We start from the raw sequence: 13011 nt of genomic DNA on the forward strand, positions 1-13011 counted from the left end.
GCATGGAGCACTGGGTGTTATGCACAAACAATGAATCATGGAACACTTCATCTAAAACTAATGATGTAATGTATGGGGATTAACATAAGAATAAAAATAAATAAATAAATAAATAAAAAGAAATCAATGTAGAAATCTGGTGCATTTCTATACACTAATAATGAAGCAGTAGAAACAGAAATTAAGAAAATAATCCCATTTACAATTGCACCAAAAATAATAAGAACTTAGAAATAAACCTAACCCAAGAGGTGAAAGAACTGTACTCTGAAAACTATAAAACACAAATGAAAGAAATTGAAGATGACACAAAGAAATAGAAAGACATTCCATGCTCATGGATTGGAAGAACAAATATCATTAAAATGTCAATCAGGGGTGCTTGGGTGGCTCAGTCGGTGAAGCATCTGACTTTGGCTCAGGTCATGATCTCAGGGTCCTGGGATTGAGCCCCACATAAAGCTCCATGCTCAGTGGGGAGTCTGCTTGTCCCTCTGCCACTCCCCACTCATGCTCTCTCTCTCTCCCCTCTCTCAAATAAATAAAATCTTTTAAAAGATTTTAAAAAATAAAATGTCAATCAGAATATATTTAAATATATTTAAAAGAACATGTCTCTTATTGAACTCAGTTCTGCTTCACTATAATATCATGTATTCATTTAACAACATCCATGCAGGACAATCAATTCTGTCTCCTCCCTCATTCCCTCTCCTATTTATTTTTCCTCTAGACCTATCTGCTATTACCTGAATCTCATATTAGTTGGAAACCCTGCTTGCTCACCATCATTGTACACAGTTCCCTCGTAGTCTTTCTCATAGAAGACTCCATGAGGCTGTATACTGAATGGCTGGGAAGCACGGTTGTAAAAGACCACCTGGATGGTGTCACCCACCTCAGCCCGGATCACTGGCCCTGGAAGATGGGAAGGAGAGATAATGGGAATAAAAACAGAGATGACCAGGGGGGATGGAAACAAAATAAGAAGGAGGGAGAGAAAGGGGAAGTGAAAAAGATTTTAAAAATCCTCTATTTGTAATAATAAGAATAATTCCTTCCAAGTTTATTACAACTTACAGTTATAAAAAGCATTTTAAAATCCATTATCTCATTTTGATCTTCAAACATCATATACAGGACAGGGGATATTTTCATTTTACAGATAAGGAAACTACAGCTCAGAGAGGTGGAATTGATCTTCCCAAATTCAAATAACTGATTAGGAACAGAATCAGGACTTAAAGCCAGGGCTTTCTCCCACCCCACTGTCAGGTTCAATCCCATTTCCCCTACGTTTATTGTCCCTCTTCTCATAGCTGCATTTCCTGGTAGGGTCCATCTCAATATCTGATCTTGCCTCAATCCTAAACCATTTCTGAGCAATAAAATTATCATATCTATGTACAGGTCCTGAACTAAGTAGCTGAGCCATGATTCCTGGAGTTTTCTTTGTTCCATGACCCACCACCTCTGACCTAGCTTGGGTCAACTTTGATATTAACCAGAAATACCAAGACAATACCCTGAGCATTTATGCTGGCTCAAACCCTAGTTCAGTGTTTCTGGCTTGTTTTCTACTCAATTTCTACACATAATGCCACACCTGTGATCCAAGAAGCAAATGAGAATGAAAACAAAGCATAGCAAAACATGAGATGCCATGGAAAATGGGCTAAGGGAGAAATTTATAGCTATGAATATTCACATTAAAAAAGATCTCAAATTAACAACCTAACTTTAGGACTTAAGGAATTAGGAAAAGAAATACAAACTAAATCCAAAAATAGAAGAAGGAAGGAAATAATAAAGACTAGAGCAGAGATAAATAAAACATAGAATAGAAAAACAATAAAGAAAATCAATGAAAACAAAAGTTGGTTCTCTGAAAAGATCAACAAAATTGGTGAACTTTCAGTGAGATGGACTAAGAAAAAAGAGAGAAGAGTGAAATTACTAAAATCAGAAATAAAAAAATATATATCTAAGGTAGTATTATGAAAAATTGTACACCAACAAATTGGATAACCTAGATGAAATAGACAGAGTCCTAGAATAGAAAACCTACCAAGACTAAAGCATAAAGAAATAGAAAATCTGAATCTATTTTTTAAGAAAATCTGAATCTTATTGTAACTAGCAAAGAGATTTTTTTCTTTATTATTATTTTTACTTTATTACAGTGTAGTTAACACAGTGTTATATTAGTTTCAGGTGTACAATATAGTGATTCAACACTTCCATACAACATCTGAAGCTCATCACAAGGAGTGCCCTCCTTAATCCCCATCACTTATTTCACCCACCCCCCACCAACCCCCCCGTCTGGTAACTGTCAGTTTGTTTTCTATAGTTAAGAGTCTGTCTTGTGGTTTGCCTCTCTCTCTCTATTGTTTACTTTTCCTTTGCTCATTTATTTCTTAAATTCCACATGTGAGTGAAACCATATGGTATTTCTTTCTTTGACTGACATTTTTCATTTAGCATTATTCACTCTAGCTCTAACCATGTAGCTGCAATGGCAAGATTTCATTCTTTTTTCTGGCTGAATAGTATTCCATTGTATATATTTACCCTACCTCTTCAATTGATGGACACTTGGGCTGCTTCTATATATTTTGCTGCTATAAATTTATGGGTATGTGTATCCTTTTGAATTACTGTTGTATTTTTTTGGTAGATACCCAGTAGTGGGATTACTGGATTGTTGGATAGTTCTATTTATAACTTTTTGAGGAAAATCAAAACTGTCTTTCACAGTGGCTGCACCACTTTGCATTCCCACCAACAGTGTGAAAAGGGGTCCTTTCTTTCCAAATCCTCACCAACACTTGTTGCTTCTTGTGTTGTTGATTTCAGCCATTCTGACAGGTGTGAGGTGTTACCTCATTGTAGTTTTAATTTCATTTGCCTAATGATGAGTGATATTGAGCATTTTTTCATGTATCTGTTGGTTATCTGGATTTCTTCTTTGGAGAAATGTCTGTTCATTTCTTCTACCCATTTTTAATTGAATTAGTTGTTTTTTGAGTGTTGATTTGTGTAAGTTCTTTATATACTTTGGATACTAACTCTTTATTAGATAAGTTATTTGCAAATATCTTCTCCCATTCTGTAGGTTGCCTTTTAGTTTTGTTGACTGTTTGCTTCACTGTGCAGAAGCTTTTTATTTTGATATAGTCCCAATAGTTTATTTTGTTTTTATCTCTCTTGCCTGAGGAGACATAGCTAGAAAGAAGTTGCTACTGGCAATGTCAAAGAGGTTACTTCCTGTGCTCTCCTCTAGGATTTTTATGATTTTAGGTCTCACATTTAAGTCTTTCATCCAGTTTGAGTTTATTTATTTATTTATTTATTTATTTATTTATTTATTTATTTTTTAAAGATTTTATTTATTTGACAGAGAGAGACACAGTGAGAGAGGGAACACAAGCAGGGGGAGTGGGAGAGGGAGAAGCAGGCTTCCCGCCGAGCAGGGAGCCCGATGCGGGGCTCGATCCCAGGATCCTGGGACCACGACCTGAGCCGAAGGCAGACGCTTAACGACTGAGCCACCCAGGTGCCCCTGAGTTTATTTTTGTGTATGGTGTAAGAGAGTGGTCTGGTTCCATTCTTTTGCATGTAGCTGACCAGTTTTGCTAACACCATTTGTTGAAGAGACTATGTTTTTCAATGGGGACAGTCTTTTGAGCAAATGGTGCTGTGAAAACTGGATTCCCACATGCAAAAGAATGAATCAAGACTCCTATTTAATACCATACACAAAAATTAACTCAAAATACATTAAAGACCTGGAGAGAGGAGGAGTTAAGATGGCAGAGGAGTAGGAGACCTTAAGTTTGTCTGGTCCCTGGAACTCAGCTAGATAGTTATCAAATTATTCTGAACACCTGCAAAATCAATCAGAGATCTGAGAAAAGAAATGCTGCAATTCTACTAATAGAAAAGCAACCACTTTTGGGAAAGTAAGAAGTGTGGAGACGTGAATCTGGAGCAGTATATTGAAGGAGATGGCGGCAGGGACGGAACCAGCTTAAAGAGGCTAAATTAAAGTATTATAAGCAGCAGAGGACAAAATCGGAACTTTAAAAGTCTACTATAGTGGAGGACAACTCTGGATTAAAGGTGCTCAAGTGGCAAAGTGGGGTGGAATCCTAGGTGGGACAGTGTGGTCTCTGGATCCCCAGGGTCACAAGAAGAATGGGGGTGCTTGAGTGCAGCAGAATTCCCAGGCATTAGAGTGGGGAAGCTGGCTGAAAACAACAAGTGTTGGCACCGGCTTTTTGCTCAGTGTTGCCATAAACTGTGAACTGCCACATGGGGCCACAACTCCTCTCCTGGCAGGGGCCCAGGAAAAGGCAGAAGTGAGGTGAGACTCCCTCCCTCCCCTGGGAGGAACAGCGTGGATCTGCACAGCAAGAGTCCATAAAATTTGGATACTTGAAACTTAGTTGCATGCCTCAGATGAAAACAGTCACAGGCTGGGTGAACACAGAGTTCAGATGGAAACCAGGGAGACAAGATGACTGCATCTTTGTGAGTGCTCACTGAAGAGTGGAAGGGTACAGACTTTCAGCTCTGGGGCTAAAGAGTGGGGTGCCAGCATTTTCATCCTGCCCATCTGTACTGAAATCCTTCAGGGAGCAAAACAGCACCACATAGTGGAATCCAGTGCCTCTTACACTGAGCCCAGCCCCCTGGCAAAGGAAGCACATTTCCACAACTACAAGGGCACCTGAGAATCAGCTCAACAGGCACTTCTCCCCAGAAGACCAGCAGGAACAACTGGCTAGAACCAAGTTTACAGATCATAGAGAATTAAGAACTTCAGCTCTCGGGGAAAACAGTATAAAACATTCATGTTTTTTAAAAAAATTCTTTAGTCTTAATCTCAGGAAACAAACTGAGGGTTGCTGGAGTGGTGGGGGGTGGGAGGGATGGGGTGGCTGGGTGATAGACATTGGGGAGGGTATGTGCTATGGTGAGCACTGTGAATTGTGTAAGACTGATGAATCACAGATCTGTACCTCTGAAACAAATAATACACTATATGTTAAAAAAAAAAAAAAAGAAGATAGCAGGAAGGGAGAAATGAAGGGGGAAAATTGGTGAGGGAGACAAACCATGAGAGACTATGGACTCTGAGAAACAAACTGAGGGTTCTGGAGGGGAGGGGGATGGGAGGATGTGTTGGCTTGGTGATGGGTGTCAAGGAGGGCACATACTGAATGGAGCACTGGGTGTTATGCATAGGCAATAAATCATGGAACACTGCATCAAAAACTGATGATGTAATGTATGGTGATTAACATAATATAATAAAGAAAAAAATTCTTTAGTCTTTCAGTTTTATTTTTGAACTATTATCTTATTTTTTCAATTCTTTTTTCTTATTTTTTACTATATATACATATATATGTATATATATGTATGTATATATATACATATATATGTATATATGTATATATATGTATATATATATATATATATACACATATATATATGATTTTGGGTTTTTGTTCATTGTATTTTATTTTATTTTATTTTATTTTTATATATATATATTTTTCTTTCTTTCCTATTTTGGGATCTAGTTTCTTTTATCAAGCAGATCAAAATACACCCAAGATCTAGTTTTTTGTTTTGTTCTATTTTGTTTCTTGTTTTATTTTATCTTACTTTGGTTTGTTTTTGTTTTCTCCTTTTTTTTTTTTTTTTTAAATCTCAGTTGTTGTTGCTACTGCTGTCTTTTCTCTCTCTCTTCTATTCTTTTCTGGACATAATGATGAGATGAAGAAATTCACCCCAAAAGGAAGAACAAGAGGTAGCACTCACTAAAGGGACTTAATCAATACAGATATAAGTAATATGTCTGAACTAGAATTTAAAACAATGATTATAGGGGTGCCTTGGTGGTTCAGTTGGTTAAGCATCTGCCTTTGGCTCAGGCCATGATCTCAGGGTCCTGGGATTGAGCCCCATGTCGGGCTAACTGCTCAGCGGAGAGTCTGCTTCTCCCTCTCCCTCTGTCCCTTCCAACTCTGCTCGTGCTCTCTCTCTCTCAAATAAATAAATAAAATCTATTAAAAACAAATGATTAAAAATACACTAGCTGGGCTTTAAAAAAAGCATAGAAGACACTTGAGAATTCCTTATTGCAGAAATAAAAGAAATCTAATCAGGCTGATTAAAATGCTATAAAATTAAAAATGCTATTACTGAGATGCAATCACAAATGGAGGCGCTAACAGAAAGGAAGAACAAGGCAGATGATATAGACAGTGATATAGAAGATAAAATGATGGAAAATTTAAAAATGCTGAAAAGAAGAGAAAAAGACAACTGCTGGATCACAAAGGAAGCCTGCAAGAACTCAGTGATTCCATAAAGTGAAATAATATCCAGTTAATAGGGGTCCCAGAAGATGAAGAGAGAGAGGGGGCAGGAGGTTTACTTGGACAAATTATAGCTGAGAACTTCCCTAATCTGTGGAAAGAAACAGGCATTCAAGCCCAGGATGCAAAGAGAACCCTCCCTCAAAATCAATAAAAATAAGTCAACACCTCGATATATAATAGTGAAGCTTGCCAACATCAGAGATAAAGAGAAAATCCGGAAAGAAGCTCGGGACAAGAGATACTTAATCTACAAAGGTAGACACATAAGGCTGGCAGCAAACGAGTCCAGAGAGACCTGCCAGGCCAGAAAGACCAGCATGATATATTCAACATACTAAATGGGAAAAAAAATGCAGCCAATAACACTTTATCCAGAAAGGCTGTCATTCAGAATAGAAGGAGAGATAGAGTTTCCAGGGGGGTGGGAACTGAAGAAATCTGTGAACACTAAACCAGCCCTGGAAGAAATATTAAATGGGATCTTTTGAGCAAAGAGAGAGCACAAAAGTAACAAAGACCAGAAAGGAACAGAGACAATCTACAGAAACATCAACTTTATAGGTAATACAAGAACACTACATTCATATTTTTCAATAATTACTCTGAATATAAATGGACTGAATGCTCTAATCAAATACATAGAGTGGGGCACCTGGGTGGCTCAATTGGTGAAGCATCTGCCTTCAGCTCAGGTCATGATCTCAGGGTCTTGGGATTGAGCACCATGTCAGACTCCCTGCTCAGTGGGGAGTCTGCTTCTCCCTCTCCCTCTCCCTCTGCCCCTACCCCTGCTCATGCACATTTTCTCTCTCTTTCTCTTTCTCAAATAAATAAATAAATAAATAATCTTTAAAAAAAGACATGGGGTATCAGACTGGATTAAAAAAAGAAGAACCATCGATATACTGGCTACAAGAGACTCATTTTAGACCCAAAGACATCTCCAGATTGGAAGTGAGGGGGTGGAAAAACACTTATCATGCTAATAGACATCAAAAGAAATCTGGAGTAGCAATCCCTATATCAGACAAACTAGATTTTAAACCAAAGACTGTAATAAGAGATGAAGGAAGACACTATATCATAATAAAAGGGTCTACTCAACAAGAAGATCTAACAATTATAAATATTGATACCCCCAAATTGGGAACACCCAAATACATAAAACAATAAGAAACATAAAGGAACTCATTGATTATAATACAATAATAGTAGGGGACTTGAATACCCCACTTACATCAATGGATAGATCATCTAAGCAGAAAATCAACAAGGAAACAAGGGCTTTGAATGACACACTGGACCAGATGGACTTAACAAATATATTCAGAGCATTTCATCCTAAAGCAGCAGAATACACATTCTTCTCGAGTGCACATGGAAAATTCTCCAGAAAACATATACTGGGTCAGAAATCAGGTCTCAATCAGTACAAAAAGATTGAGATTCTACTGTACATACTTTCAGACCACAATGTTTTAAAACTTGAAGTTAGCCACAAGAAAAAATTTGGAAGGAACCCAAATACATGGAGGTTAAAGAGCATCCTACTAAAGAATGAATGGGTCAACAAGAAAATTAAAGAAGAATTTAAAAAATACATGGAAGCAAATGAAAATGAAAACGTGATAGTTCAGAACCGCTGGGATGCAGCAAAGGCATGGTAATGGCACAAAAACAGACACATGGATCAAGGGAACAGAATGGAGAACCCAGAAAAGGACCCTCAACTCTATGGTCAACTAATATTTGACAAAGTAGGAAAGAATATGCAATGGAAAAAGACAGTCTCCTCAACACATGGTGTTGGGAAAATTGGACAGCCATATGCAGAAGAATGAAACTGGGCCACTTTTTTTTTTTAAAGATTTATTTATTTATTTATTTGACAGAGAAAGAGAGAGCACAAATAGGCAGAGTGGCAGCCAGAGGGAGAGGGAGAGGCAGGCTCTCTGCTGAGCAGGGAGCCAGACGTGGGGCTCGATCCCAGGACCCCAGGATCATGACCTGAGCCGAAGTCAGCTGCTTAACCAACTGAACCACCCAGGCGCCCCTGGGCCACTTTCTTACACCATACACAAAAAACTCAAAATGGATGAAAAATCAAAATGTGAGCTAAGAGTCCATCAAAATTCTAGAGGAGAACACAGGCAGCACCGTCTTTGACTTCAATCACAGCAACTTCTTTCAAAACAGGTTTCCAAAGACAAGAGAAACAAAACCAAAAATGAACTATTGTACTTCATCAAGATAAAACCTTCCTCATGGCAAAGGAAACAGTCAACAAAACTAAAAGGCAACTTACAGAATGGGAGAAGATATTTGCAAATGACATAACAGGTAAAAGGCTCATATCCAAGATATATAAAGAGCTTCTCAAACTCAACCCCCAAAAACCAAAAAATCCAGTCACAAAATGGGCAGAAGACATGAACAGACACTTCTCCAAAGAAGACATACAAATGGCCAACAGACACATGAAAAAATGCTCATCACTTGTCATCAGGGAAATACAAATCAAATCCATAATGATATACCACCTTACACCAGTTAGAATGGCAAAAATTAACAAAACAGGAAACAATAAATGTTGGTGAGGATGTGGAGAAAGGGGAACCCTCTTACACTGGTGGGAATGCAAGCTGGTATAGCCACTCTGGAAAACAGTATGGAGTTTCCTCAAGAAGTTAAAAATAGAGCTACCCTAGGTATTTATCCAAAAGATACAGACATAGTGATTCGAAGGAGTGCATGAACCCTAATGTTTAGAGCAGCAATGTCCACAATAGCCAAAATATGTAAAGAGCCCAGGTGTTCATCAACAGATGAATGGAGAAAGAAGAAGCAGTATATATGTAATGAAATATTAATCAGCTATCAGAAAGAATGAAATCTTGCCATTTGCAACGATGTGGGTGGGACTAGAGGGTATTATGCTAAGCGAAATAATTCAGTTAGAGAAAGACAAATACCATATGGTCTCAGTTATATGTGGAATTTAAGAAACAAAACATATGAACATAGTGGAAAGGAAGGAACTTAAAGTAAGACAAGAATAGAGAGGGAGGCAAACCATAAGAGACTCAACTTTAGGAAAGAAACAGGTTTGCTGGAGGGGAAGTAGGTGGAGGATTGGGATGATTGGGTGATGGGCATTAGGGCAGGCACTTGAAGTAATGAACACTTGATGTTGTATGCAATTGATGAATCACTAAATTCTACCTCTGAAACTAATAATATGGTATATATGTTAATTAAACTGAATTTAAATAAAAATTTTAAAAAATAGATTAAAGACCTAAATTTAAGACCTAAAGCTATACAACTCTGATAAGAACACATATGGCATAATCTTCCCAACATTTTCTTTGGCAGTGATTTCTTGGATATGACACCAGATACACAGGTAATAAGAGAAAAATATAGACATAATGGACTTCATTATTTTCTAATTGTGCATCAAAATACACCATAAAGTTAAAAGGCCACCCACAGAATGGGAGAAAATATTTGCAGTTCATAAGTCTGATAAGGGATTAATATCCTGAATATATAGAGAACTCCTAAAACTTAACAACAAAAATTATACAACTCAATTAAAGATGGGCAAATGACTTAAATAAACATTTCTCCAAAGAATACACAAATGACCAATTGGTACATGGAAGAATGTCCAACATCAGTAATTATTAAAGAAATGAAAATCAAAAATACAATGAGATACCTTTTCACACCTACTAGGATGGCTACTATCAAACAAAACAAAACAGAAAACAAGCATTGGCAAGGATGTGGAGAAATTGTCACCCTTCTGTACTGTTGGTGGAAATATAAAATGGTACAGGCCCATGAAAAACAGTATGGTGGTTCCTTAAAAATTTTAAATAGAATTACCACATGACCCAGAATTTCCACTTCTGTGCATATACTGAAAAGTAACCAAAGCATGTGTCAAAGACATATTGTACACCCATGTTCATAGCAGCATTATTCCCCATAGCTAAAATGTGGAAGCAACCCAAGTGTCCACTAGTGGATGAGTGGATAAGCAAAATATTATATACATACAATGGAATATTATTCATCCATGAAAAAGAATGAAATCTTGTGATTTGTACCAACATGGATGGAGCTAGAGAGTATAATGCAAAATAAAATAAGTCAATAAGAGAAAGACAAATACCATATGATTTCCCTCATATGTGGAATTTAAGAAACAAAACAAAGGAACAAAGGAAAGAGAGAGAGAGAGAGATAAACTAAGAAACAGACTCTTAACAATAGAGGAAAAGCTGATGGTTACCAGAGGGGAGGGGATGGGTGGTTGGGGTAAATAAGTGATAGGGATTGAGGAGGGCACTTGTCTTGATGAGCACCAGGTGATGTATGGAATTGTTGAATCACTATTGTACACCTGAAACTAATATAACACTGTATGTTATCTATATTGGAATTAAAATTTAAAAGCTTAATAAAAGATAAAGAAGGGCATGGGAATGATAGATGTCAAGGAAAAAAGGAAATTCTTGTATACACTGCAATATGGATGAAACTTGAAGACATTACGCTAAGTGAAATCAGCTGGTCACAGAAAGACAAATATTGTATGATTCCTCTTATATAAGGTACTTAGAGTAGTCAAGATCATAGAGACAGAAAGTTGAATGGTTGTTGTCAGGGGTGAGGGGGAGGGAAGAATGAGAAGTTATTGTTTAATGGGTATAGAGTTTCAGTTTTGTAAGATGGAAAGAGTTATGAAGGTGGAGGTGGTGATAGTTACACAACATTATGAATGTATTTAATATCACTGGAGTGTACACTTAAAATGGTTAAGATGGTAAATTTTATGTTATGTGTATTTTACCCCAATATTTTAATATATTGAAGAATAAAAAAGACTGAAACTCTACTGAACACCAGCTAATGATAGCTTTAATACTCACTGTCCACTGTCTTTCCCAAAGTGATTTTCTGCTCTTTATATCTTCCTGTCTAGCAGATGTAAGGTCTATTGTCCATGTTCAGATCGCCTAGAATCAACTGTGACACACTTATCCCCAGAACATGGTCAATTATATTACTTTCATTACCAAAATTTTCTTCCATCTAATCTATTTTACTTCCTGGCTCTACCAAGTGGCTAAACCACACCGAACTTTGCTATGTCATTTCAATACTGTGCTTTACCCAAATCTGTGCTTCTGGATACCTTATCCAAGACCAGGCTTTAAGCCTTGTACTGCATCCCTCACCATAGCAAGCATGTCTGCCTGTAATGTCAACCTGTTCCTGGCCTCATATTGCCAAGAACCTGGACAGTCTTACTGCATTAAATAGCTCTTCAGAAATACACTTAGAGAAACACTTCTAAAAGTGTGATCTGTATAACAGTGCTACCAAAAGATGTTTACTAATAAAAGGTTCAGTAATTAAGTATGATAAATTTTACATACTCTATTCCCATCTTGGATATTTTTGATGAACAAAAATAAATAAAAGGCTCTGAGAAGCCCTGCAACAAAGAATACTATTTGACCATGTTTAACCTAGTGTTTGGCAAACACATTCAGACTCATAGCATTTTTTTCACCAAACATTTATCCCTTGGAACTCAGTTTGAGAGATGTTTGTTTCGAGTGTACCTCTGAGGTACCCCCAGGCTCCAGTTTCTAAGTCCTCCCCAGTTCTCAAGTTCCAGTCAGTGAATTTCATAAGTTAAGTATTTCTCACCCAGAATTCCAAGATGCTTATTTTCCTCCAGCTGCACCTTTTCCTGGAACGTCTCATCTTGGAAAGCTTCATATCGGACTTTCCAATAAGTGCCCCCAATCCGACTGGAACTCTTCTGGAAGAATTTATCTGAGCCACTGGCATATAAAAAAGGCAAATGTCACCTGACTTATGTATCAAATAGATCCCCATCTCACCCTTGGTCTCATCAAGTTATGGATACTTATGTTTAGGAAGAGCCTCAGAGATCATCCAAGTTAAGTTCCACCCAATGAATGTATCTCCTTTGATGACACCACTAATAAGTAATATATGACTTCTGCCCGCTTGAGTCTTTCAAAAGTCAAGGGACTTATTTTCAGAGATAGCAATCCCTCTTACTGTTGGATAGTTTTAATGGTTGGAATTTTTTTTATAGTAGGCTAAAATCTTCTCTTGTAAGTTTCAGACAATGGGACCAGTTCTGCCCTCTGAAGTTAAATAGCCTTACATCTGTCCTAATTATCCTCAGATACTCAATAAATAGCCTTATATCTGCCCTAATCATCCTCAGATACTCAACTCAGATAATAAAAAATATTCTTCATTTTGGGGCACCTGGGTGGCTCAGTCAGTTAAGCAACTGACTTCAGCTCAGGTCATGGTCTCAGGGTCCTGGGATTGAGTCCCATGTCAGGCTCTGCACTCAGCAGGGAGTCTGCTTCTCCCTCTCCCTCTGTCCCTCCTCCTGCTTGTGCTCTCTTTCTCTCTCTTTCTCTCTCTCAAATACATAAATAAAATCTTTAATTTTTTAGAATTGTTTTATTTTTTATTTTTTTTATTATGTTATGTTAGTCAGCATACAGTACATTGTTAGTTTTTGATGGAGTGTTCCATGATTCAT

The 13011-nt window shown here is 37.4% G+C and overlaps 1 protein-coding gene across 1 annotated transcript in view; it reads right to left on the reverse strand.

Moving 5' to 3' along the window:
* The window catches only part of HEPH (hephaestin), a 96421-nt gene that overhangs the window by 65834 nt on the left and 17576 nt on the right, over nucleotides 1-13011 (reverse strand). Inside the window, exons 8-9 of the mRNA XM_081808752.1 lie at nucleotides 12129-12265; nucleotides 787-918 (exon numbers count right to left, since the gene is read on the reverse strand). Coding sequence (XP_081664878.1) covers nucleotides 787-918; nucleotides 12129-12265 — 269 coding nt within the window. The remainder of the gene's footprint in view (nucleotides 1-786; nucleotides 919-12128; nucleotides 12266-13011) is intronic.

The sequence above is a fragment of the Leptonychotes weddellii genome, chromosome X (genome assembly GCF_054177405.1).
Source record: "Leptonychotes weddellii isolate Sample4059 chromosome X, ASM5417740v2, whole genome shotgun sequence".
NCBI classification, from domain to species: Eukaryota; Metazoa; Chordata; class Mammalia; order Carnivora; family Phocidae; genus Leptonychotes; species Leptonychotes weddellii.